This window comes from Podospora pseudocomata, chromosome 3 (assembly GCF_035222375.1).
Source record: "Podospora pseudocomata strain CBS 415.72m chromosome 3, whole genome shotgun sequence".
NCBI lineage: Eukaryota > Fungi > Ascomycota > Sordariomycetes > Sordariales > Podosporaceae > Podospora > Podospora pseudocomata.
In genome coordinates this window covers 1,371,777-1,393,549 of record NC_085887.1, presented here as the reverse complement: position 1 = coordinate 1,393,549, position 21,773 = coordinate 1,371,777, and the positions used below count along the sequence as shown (strand labels likewise).

General features: G+C 52.4%; 7 protein-coding genes across 7 annotated transcripts; 4 read left to right on the top strand and 3 right to left on the bottom strand.

Moving 5' to 3' along the window:
• Positions 1 to 883: 883 nt before the first annotated feature.
• QC762_303880 (uncharacterized protein) lies at positions 884 to 2,605 on the top strand (the record flags this gene model as incomplete). The annotated part of the gene is made up of 1 exon (XM_062888684.1): positions 884 to 2,605. The coding sequence occupies one exon, from the start codon at positions 884 to 886 to the stop codon at positions 2,603 to 2,605; it is 1,722 nt and encodes a 573-aa protein (XP_062744583.1).
• Positions 2,606 to 4,896: 2,291 nt separating this feature from the next.
• Positions 4,897 to 6,216, bottom strand: RPB5 (DNA-directed RNA polymerases II 24 kDa polypeptide (RNA polymerase II subunit 5)). Its single transcript, XM_062888683.1, has 3 exons — positions 5,966 to 6,216; positions 5,830 to 5,912; positions 4,897 to 5,761 (listed from the first exon to the last, which is right to left on the bottom strand). The coding sequence occupies exons 1-3, from the start codon at positions 6,059 to 6,061 to the stop codon at positions 5,233 to 5,235; spliced, it is 708 nt and encodes a 235-aa protein (XP_062744582.1). The 5' UTR covers positions 6,062 to 6,216; the 3' UTR covers positions 4,897 to 5,232.
• A 197-nt stretch (positions 6,217 to 6,413) lies between these two features.
• BFR1 (multicopy suppressor of BFA (Brefeldin A)) lies at positions 6,414 to 8,924 on the top strand. Its single transcript, XM_062888682.1, has 3 exons — positions 6,414 to 6,804; positions 6,942 to 8,111; positions 8,171 to 8,924. Exons 1-3 carry the CDS (start codon positions 6,673 to 6,675, stop codon positions 8,357 to 8,359), a joined length of 1,491 nt encoding a protein of 496 aa, XP_062744581.1. The 5' UTR covers positions 6,414 to 6,672; the 3' UTR covers positions 8,360 to 8,924.
• Positions 8,925 to 9,137: 213 nt separating this feature from the next.
• On the bottom strand, positions 9,138 to 11,142 carry QC762_303850 (uncharacterized protein; the record flags this gene model as incomplete). The annotated part of the gene is given in 3 exon segments (XM_062888681.1): positions 9,138 to 9,251; positions 9,261 to 10,839; positions 10,891 to 11,142. Coding segments are annotated over 2 exon segments (1,656 nt in total). The 3' UTR covers positions 9,138 to 9,251; positions 9,261 to 9,435.
• A 299-nt stretch (positions 11,143 to 11,441) lies between these two features.
• VMA7 (H(+)-transporting V1 sector ATPase subunit F) lies at positions 11,442 to 12,657 on the top strand. Its single transcript, XM_062888680.1, has 3 exons — positions 11,442 to 11,965; positions 12,037 to 12,174; positions 12,260 to 12,657. The coding sequence occupies exons 1-3, from the start codon at positions 11,873 to 11,875 to the stop codon at positions 12,398 to 12,400; spliced, it is 372 nt and encodes a 123-aa protein (XP_062744579.1). The 5' UTR covers positions 11,442 to 11,872; the 3' UTR covers positions 12,401 to 12,657.
• A 274-nt stretch (positions 12,658 to 12,931) lies between these two features.
• NPC2 (Phosphatidylglycerol/phosphatidylinositol transfer protein) lies at positions 12,932 to 14,155 on the bottom strand (the record flags this gene model as incomplete). The annotated part of the gene is made up of 3 exons (XM_062888679.1): positions 13,413 to 14,155; positions 13,121 to 13,337; positions 12,932 to 13,048 (listed from the first exon to the last, which is right to left on the bottom strand). The coding sequence occupies exons 1-3, from the start codon at positions 13,616 to 13,618 to the stop codon at positions 12,932 to 12,934; spliced, it is 540 nt and encodes a 179-aa protein (XP_062744578.1). The 5' UTR covers positions 13,619 to 14,155.
• A 3,136-nt stretch (positions 14,156 to 17,291) lies between these two features.
• SET3 (SET domain-containing protein 3) lies at positions 17,292 to 20,114 on the top strand (the record flags this gene model as incomplete). The annotated part of the gene is made up of 1 exon (XM_062888678.1): positions 17,292 to 20,114. One exon carries the CDS (start codon positions 17,292 to 17,294, stop codon positions 20,112 to 20,114), a length of 2,823 nt encoding a protein of 940 aa, XP_062744577.1.
• Positions 20,115 to 21,773: the final 1,659 nt, after the last annotated feature.

Here is a 21,773-nt window from a genome sequence, read left to right as displayed (position 1 = left end):
GATCGTTTTGTCCTTGTTCAACACCCTGGGAGTCAGCCTTTTCCACATCATGTCCCCATCAGGGAGTCCAAATTCACAGAGAGGCCACGCCCTCTCCTTGAGCAAAGAGACTGGCCAGCATTTGCAACACAAAAGGATGCAGGGCGCGAGGCGTTCGTCTGGGCTCTTGGCACCCTCCATCACGGCATCCCACTCCTTGCCGATGCCAAATAGCGGTTCAGCTTTCCGGGTCGACTGACGAAACGACCAACCGAGTGATGGGAGCCAAGAGCTGCCCCGCCCTCCTCTTGATGCCGTTGACCAAAGTAGCAATTGCGCACCCACCCACCACCACCCACGTCCTTTTTGTCCACATGTGCTCCAATCACACCCCCCTGGCCCGGGTAGGCATTGGGTCGGCAGGGTAGGGAAGGGGGAGACATGGACGGCACCCCGGGGAACAGAAGCAGGTTAGCCAGATCAATGCTCTGCCTCGTCCGCCTAGCTCTCTCTTTTTTTTTTCTTCTGGCTTTGTAATGAGTCAAAAGCTTTGTTATCCACCATCTACCCTGGGTCCAACTAAACCATGGGGTTAGGGCAGCCCGCTATAAGACGGTCGCGAACGCCGCTCAACGCCTGAGGCTGTTATAGTTTCCGACCCATCGATTGTGAACCACCGGACCCTCTTACCTACACCTTGTTTGTTTGGCCATCCCGCTGGCTGTTGTACGCTTGCTGTCTTGTCGGCACAGGTGACGACCTCTGAAAAGTTTGCTGCCCACGGAAGCCAACAGGAGACATTCAGTTACACCCGTCGTGGACAGCAATTTCCCCTTTTGCTATATCTTGTCCCCCTCTAGCCGTTTACCTCTGGATTCGGTCTCAAGTCCGTCTAGTCTCCACAATGGCGGCTACACCTTCATCCAACTCGGCCTCGAGTGCCCATGACTCGCATGACTTCCCACCACTTACTAGGGACCTGGCCTTTCCCAAATCTGACATCCGAGTCCACCTAAAGGACCACTACAACACCAAAGTCTATACATCTGGATCGCCTGTGAAGGGCGAGGTTACGATTGTTACCAAGCGAGATGTCCACTTCGACTCGATTCAGATTGTTCTCATTGGCAACACCAAGGCCAGCTTTGACGGCATGAGCTTCCCCCAGGAGATCACACACACCTTCCTCAAGATGGTCATGCCAGTCCCCGAGTCGACATACCCCCTGCCCAAGGTGTTGGAGACGGGCGGGACCTACACCATTCCCTTCAACTTTGTTATTCCTAGCCAGCTCACCATCAACGCCTGTAACCACAAGCGGCTATCAGATCAGCTCCAGGATCACCACGTTTTGCTCCCACCCAGCATGGGCGGTGGCTGGGAGAAGGACGACATGGCGCCTCGCATGACCCGTGTGGAATACAGCATCAAAGCTCGCGTCCTGAGGGAAACCGTCTCCTCCACAGGCCCGCGACCGGAGAACACCGCCATCAAGAAGACGAGAATCATGGAGGGTACACGCAACATCCAGGTCTTGCCATCAACCCCCGAGGAACCACCCCTGAACATCACCCCCAAGGACAGACTATACAGCATGACCAAGTCCAAAACTTTGCGCAAGAGCTTCATCCTCTCGACGAAGCTGGGCAAGATCACCGCCGTAGCCCACCAACCATCAGCAGCAGTCATTTCGTCGGACGGGAACAGTCTCGTCTCCCGACCAACAATGAGAGTCAGCCTGACCTTTGACCCCGAAAACCCCTCCCACATTGCCTCCCCGCCTCAGATAACGGGTGTGTCAGGGAAAGTCACGGCTCACACGTTCTTTTCGTCGGGCACGATTTCTGATTTTCCTAATCTAGGAGAGCAGTGGAACACGCCCTACGTCACGGACCGGAGAGGGCAGTTCTTCACCTCTGTCTCTTTGCCCCCCATTTCTGCTGTTCCCGAAGTGAGCTGGACGCAGAAAATGAGGAATCAGCGGAGGGATAGCGGGTACGGGACCGAGTCGTCTTCTTCCCCTGTGGTGGGCAAAGACAAGCAGAAGAGTCCGGTGTATCTCACGTCCACGGTGGACATCCCCATCAGTTTACCGACGGACAAGAAGACTTTTGTGCCGACTTTTCACGGGTGTATCGCTTCGAGGGTGTACACGTTGTCTTTGTCGCTGAACATGGCGATGGCGTTGGAGAAGAGCAAGAAGAGGAGCAGTGGGGGGACGAGGGTGAACTTGACGGTGCCGCTGCAGGTGGCTGTTGAGCAGCCTGGGGCGGCGGTTGCTGGGGGTTTGGGGCAAGAGCTGCCGAGTTTTGAGGAGGCGCAGGCGGATGAGCACTTGAGGCCGAGGGTGATTCAGGTTATGAGTGAGGAGTTGAGGGAGGAGGTGCAGAGGGGGAGGGATAGTTGGATGGGTGGTGGTGGTGGTGGGGTGTCGAGTCAGAATACTGGGAGTTCCTCCTCGAATGCTTCTTCTGGGACGGATGGACTGCCTGGTTATGGGGATGGTGTTGTTGCCGGGCAGGATAACGAGCAGGGTCAGGAGCAGGAAGAGGACAGGCTACCTGGTTATGGGGAGGTTGGCGGGTCGGGGAGATGGAGGAGGGTTGTTGTTGAGGCGCCGTGCTAGGGGGGTTTTCTTGATCTTGGGATTTGGGTACTATTGGCTGGAGTTTTGGGTATGGGCTATGAAAGGAAAGGAAATGAAAGGAAAGGAAAGAATATACCAAAAAGTTGCACATGTTTAATTGGGGGGCATGCTTAACATGGAACAGTTATTTTCACCAAATATATTGGCACGGGAGTGGATGATACCTAGGACAACATTTCTATTGTTTGAGATGGTGGATCAAAAGGGATATAAGGCAGTTAATTTTGAATAAGAAACAAGAAATTGATACCCTAAAACTTACCGTACCTACATAACGAAGACAAAACTTGTGCTGACATGGGAATCGTGAGAACCTGAACAAAAGCGGTGATTACCGAAATGGTGTAACGACATGTAAATTACAGCCGAGGAGTGAAAAGTGTGGGGGTGGGTCCGGCAGTTGGATTTTAGCGGGAGATCAAATTGATGATCGAGGTCTGGTCCTTTTGCTCTCAAGTCTGAAGAGATGGGAGCTCGATTTGGCACATATAGGCGCAACACGCAGGGGTTTTGTAGATTCGGTTTTTGTGATTGATGATGAAGGAAAATGAGCATCGAAATTCTATGCTTTTTGTTGACTGACCGTGAGGAGTTGCCTACTTATGTCTATCTTTGTCTTGTGATAGGGCCTTGTCTACGACCTGCCTACATACACTACCTACACGACGATACCTGTCTATCATCTCTAACACATAAGTGTCAGACGCGATGATGGGTTTATTCTCCGAATCAAATATTGATTCCTACCTTATTCTAGGATCACTTCCCTCAACGTTGTTGTAGGATGATTCTTCTCGTTAAGCTATAATGGAAAGGATTTTTCAAGACCGGAAGAGCATATACCATTAATGTTAACGGGCATCAAAGTAAAGTAGAAGATATACCATCATGTCCATTCACCTGTCGGCCTTCCCTTCCTCGAGTTTCTTGTTACTTTCTTTACCGACTTCCCCCTCCCTTCCGCCGGTGATGATCACCACCTTCACACCGTTTAGAAACTCCCTGTAAGTTAGTATCGTTAATTTGAGAACGATTAAACTAGTTATGCGGGCAAGAAATGGTCTTCTTGATCACAGAGCCGAATCTAAGCTGGTAGTCTATAGATGACAGTCCCCATTATGTGGGGTATTATTAAATCCGTTAGAGATAGATATATCTGTATAGTAAAAGAAAGAAAAGACGAAGAAAGAAAAGACGAAGAAAGGAGCGATTCTGTGAGTCGGGATATTTTTGTCAATTGGGAGAGAAACACTGACTCGAGTGCAGTTCGCTGGTGCGATTCCTCTGAATTGTATATAACTGATGTTAAGAGCTGACGGAACATATCCAGGTACTTTAGCAACATACCTATCGGGCATGGCAGCCCTGAAAACGCAAAATCATAGCTCATGGTGCAAGACGAATGATTTGCGATTCGAAACTCGTCTCATAATTCTCTCCCATTCACCAGAGGGATCTTGGAGCGGGCAAGACTTCCATGACCTGACGTAGATAAGTCCCTCTGGTTGATGTCGCAGATACCTGGTATCCTTCCCCACCCCCTTCACATTTTGGGATTCTGAAACTTTTTCTCCCGAATGATTTTAATCTTTTTTTTGGGGTCCTGTAGCCGTGATTCGATACTAAGGGGAAGAAATCTTCTACAGGACTGTAGAATAGATAGGAAAGCAACAGACGAAAAACTTCCAAGCGCTGTTAATAGGCTTCTATGGAATACCTAGGTTGGTTGCGAAGAACCCATTCGTCTAGGCACATTCTGTCCGATGATTACTAGGCGTGGACCATTTCTCTGCTGCCTACCTACGGTATCGAGTGCCATAAGCTGGACCATACCTACCTGCCTAGGCTTTCGGGTGACATATGATTTTAATGAACTCGGTGATAGCAACAGGATATACGCAACAAGACAGAGGGGTGTGCAGTGTCACGACTGTGTTGTGCTCGGTAGTTTCGACGCTTTCGACCACAAAGTGTCGTAAAAAAAGAAAAAAAAGAGAAATAGGGTCATCTGACCAGTCGATGCTGACATGTCTCAGAGCTGCAGGTCTCAATAGTCGAAGGAGGGTGTAACATATACTTCGCGTTATGGTACCTGATGTCTCTATGTTCGTCGACAGGGACAAAAGGCCTCCAGAATATTTTTCTTTGAAGTTTGCAAGAATGATTGGGCCAACTCCTATGCTGTGATGTTCATCGTAAAGATGTTTTATGAATGATGTTTTGCATTGAAAACAATACGCTCCCGCACGAGTCACTACAGCCATGAGCAACCGCCCGTCCGCTTTACTCAATCTACAAATTATGACCCATGTCTCATTTTCTCCGCTAACTACAAGAGCGAGATGGACCGTCGGCCATTATGGACTACAAAACGACATGCTGTACTGTCTGCAAACCAAATCCCATTCTTCCCTGTATAACGCCAGAAAGCAAACCACCCAGTTTCATGCCAACCCCCATATATGAAGATAGACGCCCCTTTTTGGTGTGTATAACTTTGTGCAGGAAAAAAAAGCATGCTAGCAAACCATGCTGCTGCTGCTCTCCTGTTTCCTCCGCAACTTCTCCCAAGCTTGCCGAATCCCCCCGTCTTTTTCTGTCCTTATTTAAACACAGAGTCTGTAACTAGCATAGCGACCGGCCGTCTCGCTGATTCTCACAATCTTGACCACCTGCCCCCTCTTCAGCCCCAGATATCTCGCGATGGGATCCTTTTGCAGGATTCGTGGGAGCTGCGTCTCCTTCAGCCTGTATCTCTTGAGCAAGGCCATCTTCTCCTCTCTGCTCAGAAGAATGTGGGTTGGGACCAGCTCGTGGTGGGTGATGTTGACGAGGAGATCCTCCTCAAGGAAGCACTCGATCAGGGTGTACTGGCTGGTCACGGTCATGACCTTGCGGGCTTGCGCGGAGAGGGCGACGGCGGTGACGAGAATGCCGGCCTTGTATGAGTTGTTGGCGCAGTGCTCGACAAACTTCTTCATAACTGAAATGCCGATGGACGTCTTCTCGGGGCAGAACTCGACCCAGATGGTGCCGCATTCGGGGGCAGGGTCAGGGTTGGAGGCCGTTGGTGGAGGGGTGAACTTTTTGATCATGCTGGCGGAGGGACGGGCGGAGAAGGACATTATTGAGCGGCTATAATGAACAGAAGAGTTAGAAGGCTGAAGAGTGGGAGGGGGGAAAGGGGGCAGGGTCCAACATACTTTGGGGAACCGTCGCCGTTGGTGAACTTTCTCTTAAACTCATCGAGGGGCATCTTGATTTCTTCCTCGGCCAATTCGTAGCCCTGGGGCTTTGTTAGTATATAGAATCGATTTGTCTATGTTGAGACCCACGAACCCGGTCAGCGACCATCTCGTGGATGGTCCTCCATGCGCGCCAGAGTCGCGACACCTCCTTGTCGTGGATGTTGCCACTGCCAAAGTCGTCGGACATTGTGGATGGTTATCTGCTGCGATTGGAAATGTGGTCGAAGGGAAGATACTGGCAAAGGAGAGGATGGGTGACGGCAATGACTAGTTTGGTGGTGGTGGTGGTGGTGGTGGTGGTGGTTTGCGAAAAGCTTCAAAGGTTGCAAGGTTCTCTTTCCGCGAGGCTGAGAAAGAAGGGAACCGAAAAATTGACCGCTGGGGGGGTGTACCCACTGATACAGCAAGGCACAGCGGGGTGGGCTTATCAAAGAGGTGCTTGCAGGTGTTGGGATTGGCAGGTGAATATGCGCACGTGCCACATTAAACACGGTAAATTGAAGCCTTAGCCCCTGGCCCGGGCGCCTGATAGTGCTGTTGCTCCCAAATTTTTGATTTTTTGGGGCAGGAAGGGCGTGTATGGAGGACCAGCTGTCACCACTGTTCACTACCGCAGTACTGCTACAGAAATATTCTCCTCTTTTTCCTCCACTTCTTCGGAACACATCACACTATCCCGCGGATCATCTCCCTACCAGATTCAGGGTCACCAATTGACACCAACATCTGGGGTTGTCCCTTCACAGCATCCTCTTGCACCCAACACATTCTACCCGGTATCGCTCTCTGGTTCTCGAAATGGCTACTGAAAGCACCGCTCCGGCCGCCGCCGCCGCCCCTACGGGCCCAATCCGCCGACCTGATGAGGCTCTGTTCAAGGAGCAGGAGGCTAAGCTTGACAAGGAGGTCAGGGCTCTGCAGGACAAGATTGTAAGCCCCAGCTTAGTTGTCCCCGTCTGGCCCCCGGTGCGAAATGCAGCCTCCCGCTGTGAACCGCCCGTCGTTTGCTGCCTAGGTTTAAATGGGTCACACCGTATCGGAGATGCTAATACCCAATTTGTTCACAGAAAGCTGTAAACAACCAGATTGATCTTGCTGCTCCCAGAAAGGACCAGGAGTCCCAGAATCCAACCCAGATTCGCAGACAGGAGCTCATCAAGCGCCTCAACGAGATCAAGGAACAGCAGGGTGGTGGCAAGAAGGATCGCGCTTCCAAGTTCGACCAAATCAAGCGCCATGAAGAGACCGTGAAGCGCCTTATCAACGAGAGCAAGGCCGACCGTGCCAAGCTGCCCGTCAAGAACCTGGAGGAACTCGAGGAGAAGATTGCCCGTCTCGAGCGCGATGTTAACTCCGGCATGATGAAGCTTGTTGATGAGAAGAAGGCGCTTAACGAGATCTCCAACCTCCGCAAGCAGAAGAAGTTGTTTGGCGGCTTTGAGCAACAGCAGAAGCTGATTGACGAGCACAAGGCCAAGATCAAGGAGATCAAGGACAGCTTGGACACTCCCGAGGCCAAGAAGCTGAGCGAGGAATACGCTACTCTTCAGGCCGAACTCGACGTCATCAAGGCTGAGCAGAACACTGCTCGTGACAACCTCGGCAAGCTCAGGGATGAGCGTACCAAGCTCAAGATCGAGAGGGATGCAAAATACGCCGAGCTCAGGGCTCTCAGAGATGAATACTTCACTCAGAAGAAGGCCGCCGCTGCCTATGAGCGTGAGCAAAAGGCCAAGCGCGCCGAGCGTGAAGCTGCTGAGCGCGAGAAGTATGCTAAAGAGAAGCGCATGGAGCGTGCCAAGGCGATGCTCGCTGAGGCTTCCGAGCCTGCTTTCCTTGAGGAGATTCGCCGCGCCAACAGCCTCCTTCACTTTTTCGACCCCTCTCACCAGACTGTCGAGAAGGCCCCTCTTGTTGCCAACAAGGGTCTGGGTGCCACCGACATCCGCAAGGTTGAGGCCGACGGCCTGAAGGGCGTTCGCCTTGTGCGCAAGGAGGACCGCGACGAGGACTATCTCCCTGCAGCCAAGAAAGGCAAGAAGGGTAAGAAGAACAAGGCGGCCGAGGGTGGTGTCGCCGCCTCTGGCAAGTTCAGCTTGCCCCCTGCCGTGATGGACGACTGCAAGACTCTCGGTATCAACCTCCCGTCTGGCGCTGCCGATGTCCCTGCTGCCATTGAGGCAATCAAGGCTAAGCTCGCGAACTGGAAGGCCAACCAGGAGGCCGAGACCAAGAAGGTGGGTTTTAGAAGCCTGATTTTCTACATGCTACGATGTCATTCTAATCGAGATTGCAGAACGTCGAGAAGGCCAAGAAGGAAATTGAGCGCCTCGAGGCCGACGAGCGCGGCGAGGTTGTCTCTAACGGAGAGGCCAAGGAGGACAAGGCAGTTGCCGAGACCACCAAGGCTGTCGAGGACGTCAGTCTTGAGGAGAAGAAGGCCGATGAGCCCGCCAAGGCTGAGGAGGTCGAGACCGCTGCCTAGGATGGTACGCGTGGCGACCAGTCTTCTGCCGAGGTCGAGGAAGGCCAGAATCTTCAGGGTGAACCGGCTCCTGAGTCTGAGGTGGAGCAGAGCGAGCTTTAGGAAGTTTCTGGCGATTCGTCTTTGGCATCACTCGAGGCTGGGCTTGGGGATGATCTTTCAGATTCGGAGAGTCAGCCTACGTACAACAGCGGTGCTCCAAGTTACAGTGAGTCTCTTCGATCACTCTCCCCCACAGCTAGGACGGCGGGTGAGATTGAAACGACCGATGATTTTAATGGCGAACCTCCGCCAGGCTACGTTGCGGTCATGGTCTGGGGGGAGGGTTTGGACGGTTTTGCAATGAAAAAGATTCTTATTCCCAGGGAACAAGAGGATTGAGCACCCTTGGAGCGGAAGATGTGACCTTGACAAACGTGGCAAAGTATTGTTGCTTTTTATTTATTTTTTATTTTTGAGCGGTATATAAATTTTATTATATCGTGTTTCGGTGTGGCTCTTTCACGGTATCACATGGGAAAACAGCGAGGTAGAGAAAAATGATCAGGTTCAATATTAACACCTGCGTATGATATGTTCATAGCTTAGTAGTAACCTTACTACCTGTGTGAGCTCTTCCTAACTTGGCAGCGTGTAGCGTGATGACAATCTTGACGCCCCCAAGACGACCCTTTGAAATGTATATAACATCTAGACCTTTCCTTCGAGAGAAGTTCACCAACGTTCGCTCTCTCTCGTAGAGAGAGGATGACACACCATCGCACACCCTCACTCAAGATTGACCAAAAGCTGATAAAAACCAATTACTACTCTAATTTATATCATTCGCCCTCACCCACAAGTAAGGCACCAGGGCAGACAACACAAGGCATAAACAATACACCAAAAAAAAAAGAAAAAAAAAAAACGCCCCATCCCAAGACCCCCATAAAATGCATGAAACCACCGTCCCCATGCCCTTATTTCTCAGCAAAAATCTAGGCCCCAAAAACGCCGTTTAGTTCCCCCATCTCCCCCATTGTTGCCATATCATATATTGCAAAGTCAGGCATAAAAATAAGCAACCTTACCTTCCATCACAACCTCCGAGTGGGAAACCTCTCCTGCGTCCACCTACTAGCCCTCAAATTTGCCAACTTCTCCGGTGAATGCGCCAAACTACTCCCACCCCCAATACTTGCATTATTGTTCCCCTCCTCCTCCTCCTCGCCCTCCTCCTCCTGCTCAATCCCCAGAGTACCCTGCAACCTCTGCTTAACAGGACTGCTCCTTTCCCTAAACCTCTCATTCAACTGCCTCTGCTCCAGCGCCGCCATCTCCCTGTTGTTCCTCGGCGACCTCCCGATCCCCTCCATGCTCATCGCCTTCTTCAGGGGGCTGTCCTTGTGCTGATGCAGCCCTAGACTTCCGCCGTAGCTCGGGGGAACACCCAGCGGGTTGGTTCCCGAGCTGGACCGCATCGGCGTTCCTGCCTTGAAGGGGGAGACAGCCCTGTTCATTGACGGAGGTTGAGGGACAGGGGTCGAGGCTTCGTTTTCAAACGAGGAAGTAAAAGATTTGGTAAAGGACCCGGTCGACGAAACGGCCGGGGCGGCGGTACTTCTGCGGTTAACAGTTACTGAGGCCGGGAGGTGGTGGTGGTCTCCGCGGTCGGGGTAGCCGAGGAGTTGGGCCGAGGGGGTCGAGATGGTGCCTGGGGTGCTGGGTCTAGCTGTTTTCGCCGCGAGGGGAGTGAATGGGTTTGTGGAAACGCGCCCCCTAGGTGTGCCAGCAAATGTGTTTCTCGGCTTGATGGCCTGAAGCCCGTCGGGGTCGATGATCTTGGCGTAGTTCGGGTTGGGGTGCGTCTCAAAGCTACGACGGATGACAGAGGATGGCGTCCCAACAGCGACGTATTCCTGTTCGATCTTGTCGTCGTTGATGGAGACCTGAATGCCAACCTCGCGGTAGACAGGGTGCAGTCTAGGGTGGACATACTTGACGTCGTACTCATGCATGACCTCCTTCTGAATGATGGCGTTGTCCTTGCCCTGACGGGTGAACTTGGAGTGCATGAGCCACATCTGGGCGGAGAGGATGGCTTGCAGAGCCATGCACTTGAAAACGGTGACGCTGGGGCGGGGGTCCATGGCAACGAGAGGCAAGAAGAGCCAGTGAATCAAGACGTGGCCGGGGCTGAACAAGCAGAACAGGCGAAGCGTGGCCGGATACGGATCCCAGACCTTCATCTCCCACACATCGCGTGTTTTGTCGGGGTGCGCTCGCTGCTCGGCGGTTTCGGAACTCAGGAGGCTCTGGATTACGCCCAATGGGCTCGAAGACGCGGGTGAAGAATCGACGCGGACGCGATGCGCAGAGGGCGTGGAGGGGGCATTTTGCTCGACGTTTGCCTCGAATAGACGGTAGGTACGCGATCGGGTCAGGGTGTAAAAGGCGTTCAGGCAAGAGATGGCAGTCAAAGCCCACATGCTAAAACGAGCCTGATCATCTGTCAGCTCCAACTATCTCTGCATCAAAAAGAGAGAACTCACCAAGAAGGTCAACGGGCCACTGGCCGGAGCATTGCCAAAAACATCATCCACATCCGGACGCGAGACGATATTAGCCCTCGCAATCAAGAAGAGAAAGTTGGCCGCAAGTCCAAACCGAGTGCCGAAAGCGGTAGAGTCCCAGTCAAACGTCTGGATCTCCTCCGAAAGCCACAGATAAAAGTCGCCAGGATTCAGACGGGCCTTGATCCTCTCCGACAAAGGCTGTCGCCGTACCAGGCGCGTCGGCGGCATCGTGTGTAGTGTAGATGTGTTGTCTTCTTAAGTCAAAGTTATCCGTTAGCTGCGGTATGCAATCGCGCAACTCGGTCGTCCGTCCCTCTTTTCGCTCGGCCGCTCAATGAAGTCACCACCACGACTTGTTCTCAAATCCCTATCTGCTTTAAAAATGTGAAAGAAAAGACCCTTCAATCTTTCACCTTTCCCTGCCAGAAACAAAGATTTCACTCCGTCGGCGCGAAAGTTGTCAGTGTTTTTGCCCGCTAGAAATAAAATGAAAGAAAGTCGCAAATTTGCTTCTTCTTTTCCCCCTTCAACGTTGCAATTGTTTACTTTTTTTTTTTATACAAAGCCGCAACCAGCCAGACCGGACCAGAAGGGAAGCTCTCTCCACAAGCGGAAAATTGCCGGGGACAGGGATCACACCCCCGGCAGCCGAACCCAGGCAGCCAGCCCACTAGCGCAGGCTTGGCTTGTTGGTCAGAGCTCCTGGCATATCCACTGTCTGTTGCGGCGGCGGCGTCACTTCAGTTGGCTCTTGTTACAGCATCACCACTGTGGGGTTGGTTGGAACTGCCCGCCCCTCCTCACCATCGTCAACATCAACAAAACCAACTTGCACGACAACCTCCCCCTCCAACTGAACTCCTCCTTTTGTCGCAGTCGCATTTATTTGACACACACACACACACAATCACAATACCGTAAACCTCTCCCCCTTCCCTCCACCCCCGGAGCGCCAGCCATGGCCTCCCAAGCAGACTACAAAGACAGGCAATTCCTCGCCGTGATAGGAGACGAGGACTCCGTTACTGGCCTTCTCCTCGCCGGCATTGGTGTATGTTCTCCTCCCCAATCCCCCAACCCCTTCCCCTCTCCCGATGCTAACCCCCCCCTTCCCCCCTCCAGCACGTAACTTCCCCCCCCGACAACCAAAAAAACTTCCTCGTCGTCGACGCCAAAACCGAAACATCGGCCATCGAGTCCGCCTTTGAAAAGTTCACCACCGAGCGCAAAGACATTGGTATCGTGCTCATCAACCAACATGTACGTCTTCCTCCCTCCCTCCCCACATGTAATCAAGAACAAAAAGAATGGGGGTTGATATGATGATGACGATGTGAGGATATAGATCGCAGACCGGATACGCTACCGCATCGATACCTACACCCAGGCCTTCCCCACCGTCCTCGAGATCCCCTCCAAAGACCACCCTTATGACCCCGAAAAGGACAGCGTGCTGAGGAGGGTGAGAAGGCTGTTTGGGGAATAAGTCGGTGCGCAATGGGCGTCATGATCAAGAGGCGGGATTTGGAAGAGGAAACATAAAGGTTGGCAGTTTGAGTCGGGAGACGCAATGATATGACCGAGTTGGGGATGGGAAATGTGACAGAGCATGTGGGTGGGTGGGTGATCACAACATTAAAACACCAACAAGAGGCGGTTAGACGAAGCATAATGATGTTCCTGTGTATTCCAGTATAGCAAGCCTCAAAGACTCCTTTACTACCATTCAATGTGCTACTTCTCTCACAAACAATGCAATGAAAACAGCAAACAAGCCAGAAAAACAACAAAACTCCCAGACTACCGTGATAAAAACGAACGGAATGAAACGAATCCCAAGCAATTGCGCTCCCCAAAACGTCCCACAGAATGCATGTGCAAAGGCGTGTGTATAAACAATACAATCTTTCCATGGACCGCCCCCCACCGATCCATCCCTTCGCCCCCTTCATATCCATAACGGCATTACAGCATATTACACATTGGACAGCGGTTTGACACCCTTGCCTGGAGGATCCTACAAATCACCAAGGATGCTGCCGAACGACTTCTTGCCGAAAACAACGGTGGCGGTCAAGCAGGTGATGTGTTCGTCGTCCACGGTGTAGACGTCGGCCTCGACGGTGTATTTTCCCTAATTTAATAGTCAGCATGGGTTGTTGTTGTTGTTCTTGTTGGGAGAAGGTGATAGTGATAGAAAACATACAGGTGGGATCTCCTTGGGGAGGTCAACAGACTTGGTGATGGAGATCTTGCCCTTCTCAATCGGGCAGTCAAGGTCGACGTTCTTGATCTCCTTGCAGAGATCGGCCTGGGTGTTAATGAGGCGGATGTAGCCGTACTTGACCTGGAGGTTGACGTAGGCGCCTTCGAGGATGGTCTCCTTGACCGTGCCGCTGGCCTCGATGATGAGGGTGGTGCCACTGGGGGGAGAAGATGTTAGATTTCTGTTTTTTTGTCATGTTGATATGATTGACATCTGATTTTGGTACACATACGCCTCAGGTGGGTTTGGACTCAAGTCCACCTTCTCGATAGTGATGATATCGTCCCCGCGGTCGGCATCGCAGTACTTGAGAGGGTTATCACCGGGAATTTGAAGATCGTCGCGGCGGACAAGTGATTGCTTCTCACTGCGGAAGGTGTTGAGGGGGTTCGCGCTGACCGCCGTGGCGAGGGCGAGAAGGGTTGTTGAGAACCTCATGGTGAGGGCTGGTTATCGGTGGAGAACAGGGAAAATGCGGGGGAAGATGATGGCCCGGTGACAACTGGATTCTGTTGTCGTGGGATTTTGATGGCGGAATTGATGGTTGATTTCGCGTGTGAAAATCAACAAGTTTCTGACGGGTGATTATTTTGCAAGTTGATGAGAGGTCGATGATGATGGCGACAAACAGAGCGGCTGACTGGCTTTGCTGTTGAGCAGAGAGGCGGGCGGTGTCATTCGCCTGCTGCCCGTGGTTGGCCGCCTCCAAAACCCCAACCGCACGTCATGGGTGGTCCAGCCTTCTTTCCAGCGGGCGGCCGTGCACGGCAGGAACCTGGGGCGCCACAGACACTTGTCTCATTGGGGGCGTGTCATGTGAACCGGGGTGGGCACTTTTGCCTTTGCAAACCAATCACCGCTTGGGAGTGGCGGGCCGAAACAGGGGTCCAACGTGAATCTGCAGACCCCCTCACACAGGATCTCTCCAAGCGATACGGATGGATATCGTGGACTTTTCCAAGATTTAAACTTGTCCATCACAGACAGTCCTCTGGGAATCCAGATTGTGTATATCTAGGATCATTGCTGATGAACTCTTTTATATCGGTCAGTACATGATTTGATGATTGCTGACAGGTTTCTAGCAGATGACATACACCAACATGAATTCGGCCGACAGAATGACAAGACGATAAGAGGACGGGACCTGCGTAGCCAGCATGGTGGAACGGCTCCCAGCTTCCGATAGCCATTGTTTGTTAGTCAAATGTGCGGAAGCAGACGTGACACCAATAATTCCTACGAGATGCCCTGTTCACAACAGCTTGCAACCCAGCAGCACCCACGCCAGCCATGAGCTAGCTTCCCTACCTTATCAGTAACGGCCTCATGCTTGTCTGAGACTCTGCCGGACCTTTGCCCCTGGATATCAGTCGTGGGAGCTTCGTGACTCGGTCGCGCGCTGGTGGGGCAAAAGGTTGTCGCGGTCCTGCAAAGCAACCATGCTGTAGCATGGTGCAACGATGGCAACATATTGGTGATGTTTGGTCGCAGTGTCTTTGGAAAGGCCTTAATGCGAGACCCCTATCCTCCTTTTAGCAGGATTCGTCCAGGAAGTATTCTTATCGCTGGAGATCTATCTACCCTGCCACAAGCTCATAGTAGGGTGATGTTTATCAAGGCACTGGCGTTGATGACTCTACAACGGACTTCTTCTGGAAAGCATTCTCCGATACGGCCTCTTGAGAAAGACTTGGCACCGACAACAGATGAAAATCTGGAAACGTGACGTCAGACAGGCAGTCCCGGAAACGGACTACATCTTACAAGCACCAGCGCCAGCAGAGAGCTTCCATGTCCTTGCACTTGCACGTCCAACGTTTTCGGACAGGGTGAGCTTTTGCTGTGAACTGATTCACGGTGTGGACAGGTGTCTACGGCAGTGTAAGGTGTCATCAAGCTCAGGGGTCTAGGGGGTGAATCATCTGGGTGAAAGAAAACCAAGAGGCAAAGCTTTCACGCGGCACTGTTTGCCAATCGGATCACAAAAAGTAGAATTCACCCTACACGGCTGCCAGGCCTGGAAAAGTATCTGACATTTGCTGGATGATGGGAAGTATAGATAGTCTAGAGAGAAAAACGGGGCCATGCTTCTCAACCCCGCCCTCTTCGCAGCCTTGCGCACAGTACACCACGACCCCACGGCGAACACCAATGAGCAAGGCAAGGCACCCTTTCAGGCCATCCACTTCACAGGGTGGCCTGTTTTTTTGCTCACAGCAGCTCAGGAGTTTCTCCGGCGACCTCTGTGCTGTGGGATTCCCTGCCATCACCAACATGCTCCTTTTTTCTCCTTTTCTCAAACGTTCCTTTCAGCATTGCAAACCCACTGCAACCCGCAAATTTTTCCCGGCCTAGTCGTGGGCAACTCCTCACCACCACTCCTCTTATATGGAGCCAACTCGCCGGCTCTGCTAACTGCGAGTCGCCGACACTTTTACAACTTCTGGTTTGTGTCTCGTCTCCATTATCACTCATTTCCAGTACTCCCGGCGATATCTACCACAGTATCTGCACGAGGTGTGCAGGATTTTGCTGCTGACAGTGCATGTCGCTGTGTGCGAACGACCTCCTTTTCCCCGCCCTTCAGCTCAGGCAAGCAGTCAAGAGTCAGTCACCTCAGTCCGAGAGGGCGATTTGGTGCGCAAAGCAACCTACCGGTGCGTTCATTCAACCACCAAGGGAGCCCCGCCCGCATCTTCCCCTCCTCCAATCCCGAAGGCGCCCTCTGAACCAACAATGCCCACCAACCTTCACCCTGAGTTTTCCCTTCATTGGGGCACTGCACTGCCTGGAGTGATGCCTCAGGCACCTCTGCCGCTGACGGCATCCAACCAACCAACTGCACCAGCAAAGTGGCGCTTGGAGGCTAGTGTACTCGGGTACTTTCCAAGGTTGGGTTTGCCCTCACTCGCTCCTCAATTTTCTTTTCGTTATCGGCGTCGCGCGCTAGAAGCCTCATCGTCGACAGGACTGGGTGAACAAGAAGAATGCTGCTGAAAAGGTTCAGATGGCAACTCTCAGGTCGTCTTCCTCGGCTCTTCGTCTTCGGCCACACCCTCCCCTACCCCCCCAAAAAGAAGCTCAAGCAAGGTCCTTGACCTCTCACCCGAATCCCCCCCCAAGGCTTTGCCAATGCAAAGTCACGGCTCGCCTGGTCTGTGCTTTCACATTCCCTCTGCTCTGGGCAACTTGTCCCAGTGGCCCCCCCGGTCCCAGTCCCAGTCCCAGGTCGCAGACCCATTCTTTTGGCACACGGGGCTTTACTGAACGCAGCGCAGCGTGCTGTGGGCGGGTGGGCAAGTGGCAGCGCTCCTCTCTCTCTCTTCTCTGGTTCCTCGTTGTTGTGGGCCCCCCTCTCTGCTCTTGCACTTTCCCACTCCTCCTCCCCTTCAAACTCTTCCTCTCTTTATTCAGTCCGCATTTTTCGCGTCACCCATTCGTCGCTCGCCTCTCGACCACCCGAGCTGGATTTCCAACCATTGCGCCTCGCGATTTATTCCCGCCTACTGCCTGCTCGAGCACCTTTGTCCTCGAGGCGCTTCTTCCTCGCTCACCACCACCATTGTGCTCCCGTCGAGAGAGCCTTCCGTGACGATCGCCACATTTTTACTCGACACCCACACCGTTTCGGGTTTCCCTTTCAGCAACACCGCGAGCCAGTCTGACTCACCATCGTCCTAGCTTGACAGCGACATATTTTATTCATTTTGCTGATCGAGCTTCCACCGCGACCCCAACAACAAGACGTGTCCTTCTACAGGGCCCTTTCTCTACAACAACCCCGACCGACCCGGCCAGCCACCCACCCGACCAACCGATCGATTCGCGAGCCAGAAGGGGATAACCATCATTCACTGGCAGCTCGCGTCCGTCTCTGATTGCCTCTCGAGGCGGGCATCCCATCGGCGTCGGATCCCTCCCGTGGGTTGATCACATCGTCAGATCAAACGGATGACACCCTCCTCTTCTCCGGTCCAATCCTCATTGCGGCACATACCTTACGGTCAATCGCGTCAAATCGCGCGACCAGTATGCCCTTCAGACCAAAAAGATAATCATCCGTACAATCCCTCGGTCATCCCGCCATCGCGAGGTTATCATCAAGATTATGACAGACAAGCTCCCACCATTGCAGACGCCTTTCGCGCCTCCTAATCAGACTTCACCAGCTTCGTTTTTGCCTCCAGCAGCCGCTGCGGTGCGAGATGATCTGCCGAGGCCGGAGCCTGTCGAGGAAGAGCCATACACAATAAAGTGTGTGTGCAATTATCCAGACGATGATGGTAATACTATCTTCTGCGAGTCATGCGAAACGTGGCAGCATATCGAGTGCTACTATCCCGATAAGGTCGAGGATGTCTCTGCTGCCGACTTCCCGCATTCTTGCGTGGACTGTGATCCACGGAGCATCGATTCACAGCAGGCACATGAACGTCAGCGAGCCAGGATAGCAGGCCCCCTGGCGGCAGAGCCGTCGGATAAGAAGCCGAAGCGCCCTCCCACCAAGAGCCACAAGAAGAAGCCAAAGCCAACAGATCTCCAGATCAACGGACATGGCCACCACAGCATAGAACATGCGACAAAACATCCCGCTCCACACGACAACCGCCAGCCTAACAAGAAGACGAAGGGCTCACACAAGTCCAGTCAGTCGATCAGCGCGCTGGGCCCGAAACGAAGTCCTTCCTATGGCAATGCCAAAGCAGCGCACTCGCACCCTTTGAGTCCTGCCACCACCCCTCCCGATCTTCCCGACGACTTTGAGATACACACCTACTCCCAAACCTTCCAGCTGCTCTGCAATGAGCAACCGTCTGTTCGGAATGTCAAGGTCAACAGTTTTGCCGGACTGTCAGTCTCCAACACGATGACGAGTTGGCTGCGCAATCCGGAAAAGATGAAGAAAGAAACAGGCCTGTCAGGCAAAGATGTATTTTCGAAGCTTCCTGACAATGCCAGCTCGCTCAGGGGCAAGGTCGAGGTCCAACAAACCAGGAAAAATGTCGCGCCGGGGACAGTGTTGCAGTGGCATGATCTCCGAGCGACATCGACAATCGAAAAGGACTCGCTGCTTATGGAGGTTAATGGTCACATTGGCTTCCAAACCGAGTACTGTGCCGAACTAGAGAATCGATGGGACGACCTCACCACCCCGCTCCCTTTTGTACTCTTTCACCCTCTCCTCCCCCTTTATATCGATACCCGAAGAGAGGGTTCCGAGGCCCGCTTTGTCAGGCGCAGTTGCAGGCCAAATGCCGCCCTTGACACGTTTCTTTCCGACGAAGGCGAATATCACTTCTGGCTCGTGAGCGAGCGAGACATTGCACCCAGAGAACAAATCACGATAGCATGGGACTTTAGGTTCCCCACCGCCCAGAAGGCGAGGATGCTCCGAATTCTTGGTCTAGGCGACGAGGTGACGGGTGCCCAGTCTGAAGTCGCCGCCGATGAGGAAGAGTATCTAAAGCTCGCCAACTGGGTGTCGATCGTGCTTTCGGAATTTGGAGGGTGTGCTTGTGATCTAGGACCCGAGTGCGCGTTTGCCTTGTTTCACAGAAAACACCTAAACAAGACACAACCAAAAAGGACCAAGAAGCGCAAGCCGAAAGCTCAGCATGCGATCTCGCCCAGCAGCACAGGACATGCCACCAACAGCCGAGCTCCTAGTGAGGGCCACTTGGATGATGCTCCTGAGCACGAGCATAGGTCGATATCTGGCTCCTCCCGCAGCAAACCACCGAGTCGCGACATGACGCCAACAGCGCGTCAAGGTTCATTCGATACCCTTGGGATACTTACCGAGCCGACGGACCGCGACAAGCGAAAGGTTGCCATGGTGGAAGACTCGTTCCGCCGCATGGAGCAGCAGCAACCGCCCCGTAAGAAGAAGCGGGTATCAGATGGGACTACCGCACCCCATTCAAGGGCTTCCAAAGCCAAGTTGACTGCGCAAACATCAAACGTATCAAATGGTTTATCCGACCGCCTCTATGCCGACGCTGGTACGGGTACCTCTGTCCGAAGCAAATCCGGGTCGCCCACTTCCCCTCATACCATCCCACCGCATGGTCGTCACACGAAAAAGACAGCCTCTAGAAAAGGCTCAGTCGCTGCTGCCCCTCCTCGTCCGGTACCGACTGCCGATCCACCAGTATACGTCGACGCTGCCGTCCAGACGGATCCTGAGCGAGAAACAGCGACGCCTCAGCGGAGGGTGGGATGTGCTTTGAGGAAAAGAGCTTTGGATAACCGTCGCCAGCTCCGTGCCGAGGAGGAAGAAAGGAGAAAACGAAGAGCGATTGACCATGCCGGTTCCATCTCAGGGGCCGATGCTTCGCCCGGTCAAGGATTATCCTTATCATCTCCGGTTTCATCCAAGGGACCCGACAGCAGCCCAGCGACAGTTGTCAGCTCCAAGGATGTGGCCATGACGGATGCCCCATCAACTACAAAACCGGTCGTTAGCCCATTGTCGATGGCGTCGATGAAGCACAAATCGCCCGATCTCCGAGTGCAAATGCCTCCAGTCCCTGCGTTTGGCAGCCCGGTTTCTGGCTCTTTATCCGCCGGCACCCCGTTATCTGCTGGCGGGTCGGTCATGCAGTCACCTTTCTCTGTCAACGGATTTCCAAGTCCATTTGGTCCACCATCAGTCAACGGCATAGCGCCCGCCCCTAGTCCGGTGAAGAAGAAGATGAGCCTAAGCGACTACAAGCGGAGGATAAACGAAGGCCGACCATCGGCCGCGACAAGCCTCAGGCCTCCCTCCACGACTACAGAGGAGCCCAAGTCTGCGCCAGCGGAGGGTTCCACGCCGCCAACATCAGCTGTGACGGGCAGTGCAACGACTTCGACGACCGCGCCCAAGACCGGTGGGAACGACAACCAAAGTACCGACTCAGTTGCCCCGTCCTCCACTGCAAAGGATTGATGTAGTCCACCACTTGGTGTGTGACGAAAGGCAATAACGACACTGGCAAAACCGAAGGGGGTGGCGGCATAGAACAATATGCCCATGTAATAGTATATAGAGATGTCGAAATGTTGTATTGTGTTTTGGGAGAAAGCTGCTGGGTTTCAGTTAGCGTTTATCAAAGGAAGAAAGAGGCTAGGCGTAAGGGGGAGAGGAAACCGACATCCGGCATTGGCTTCCTCTGCGCAAGTCAGTTGCATGGTTGCTTTGTCTTTCCTTTTTTTTTTCTGCTATTGTTAGGTCGAACGCAAAAAAGGCGGTTCGACGACTTTTATCAACTTAATGATATGAAATCAGGCTTGGAGTTTGGCAGCGGGCCCGGGTCTTGTGTTTTTTCTTGGTTTCGGTCATTATATCCTTGGTTTTGGTTGTTTCTTTCAATATGTGGTGGTGATGGTCACCGTCTTTTTTTTTCTGGTCCCTCAAAACGGGGGGTGGATGAATTGAAAGATGGGATGGATTGCTCGGGGGTGGTTGAATATGTGTTTGTGACTAATGGCTGGGAGAGGGTGAAAAAAAGGCAAAGGAAAGGAAACGGAGGTGGGAAACGAAGAGGGTGTGGGCTTGGTTTTAACTGGCCTTTGACCACGATCAATCATTCTTACCTTTCTGAACTTTCGGGATCTCTTTTTTTTTTTGGTTGTTTTTTTTTCTTGGGGCGTAAAACCTTTTCAGGGAGGGATGGGAAGGAAATAAGGGCTCGGAAAGGGGGGGAAGGGGGAAGAGGATCTTGGGCTGGGTTTGGGATTTGCTGCTGCTTTTTCTTTTTGGCGGTTACTAAACCACAACGGTTTTTTTTTTTTTTTTTCGTTTCTTGTTGTTCCCTTGAAAGCGATATAGTTGGGTCCGGTCTCGATAGGACTGGATTGTTTACTTCTTTCTTTCTGTTCTTTTTTCTTCCGATCCAAGGAAGCCGAAAATGTAGGGTTTTTTTTGGGTCGGAAAAAAGAATGGGAAAGATAAAATTGAGACGAGAATTTGGGTCCGTTCTTTCTTTGTTTTTTTACATCTTGAAATGATGATATGAAGATTGGTGCTTGTAAGAGTTTCATGTGTGTTGAGTTTTGAATGTCGAATTTGGTGAGGATGTTAAATGTATGGGTGTTATGAAGGTTGAGTGGGTGTGTTGTTGAAGAGAGAGAGTGAAAAGGAGAGGGGTAGACTATCATGTCTTCTTATCCTCCGTTATTCGGGGTGTGTTTGATACCCAAGCTGGATGGCTGGTGTTTTGGGAGAAGGATCACTGAAAAGAGGTTATAGTTGTAAGTCGAAGATGGTAAATCAAGTCGAAGATGGTAAATCAAGTCGAAGATGGTAAATCAAGTCGAAGATGATAAATCCTAAGTTGAAGATGGATGACAGCTGCACAAATTGTGTCCGTTGTGTGGACTCTCTGCCAAGAAGCATGAAGTTGGGTGAAAAGTGAGGTAGGGATTTTATGGGAAAAGGGAGAAAAAAGGTTTGCATTATTGGATCAGGAGAGAATGGGGGAAAAGTGCAAAACCGCCAGCACAGCGCCCACCCACGAGCACAGGACACAGGATGAATTTACAGCGTTGTGCACTCACAATTGAATTTTTTTTTTTTGCTTGGCTGTGAGCCACACCTGCCTTTTTT

Bases quoted from the DNA above. Each gene is read 5' to 3' on its own strand.
- RPB5 (XM_062888683.1), bottom strand. From the start codon at position 6,061: ATGTCCGACGACTTTGGCAGTGGCAACATCCACGACAAGGAGGTGTCG. The intron at 5,913-5,965 runs GTTCGTGGGTCT...ACAAAGCCCCAG, and splicing joins ACGAGATGGTCGCTGACCGG to GGCTACGAATTGGCCGAGGA. The intron at 5,762-5,829 runs GTATGTTGGACC...TGTTCATTATAG, and splicing joins AACGGCGACGGTTCCCCAAA to CCGCTCAATAATGTCCTTCT.
- BFR1 (XM_062888682.1), top strand. From the start codon at position 6,673: ATGGCTACTGAAAGCACCGCTCCGGCCGCCGCCGCCGCCCCTACGGGC. The intron at 6,805-6,941 runs GTAAGCCCCAGC...ATTTGTTCACAG, and splicing joins GGGCTCTGCAGGACAAGATT to AAAGCTGTAAACAACCAGAT. The intron at 8,112-8,170 runs GTGGGTTTTAGA...TCGAGATTGCAG, and splicing joins AGGAGGCCGAGACCAAGAAG to AACGTCGAGAAGGCCAAGAA.
- VMA7 (XM_062888680.1), top strand. From the start codon at position 11,873: ATGGCCTCCCAAGCAGACTACAAAGACAGGCAATTCCTCGCCGTGATA. The intron at 11,966-12,036 runs GTATGTTCTCCT...TCCCCCCTCCAG, and splicing joins TTCTCCTCGCCGGCATTGGT to CACGTAACTTCCCCCCCCGA. The intron at 12,175-12,259 runs GTACGTCTTCCT...GTGAGGATATAG, and splicing joins TCGTGCTCATCAACCAACAT to ATCGCAGACCGGATACGCTA.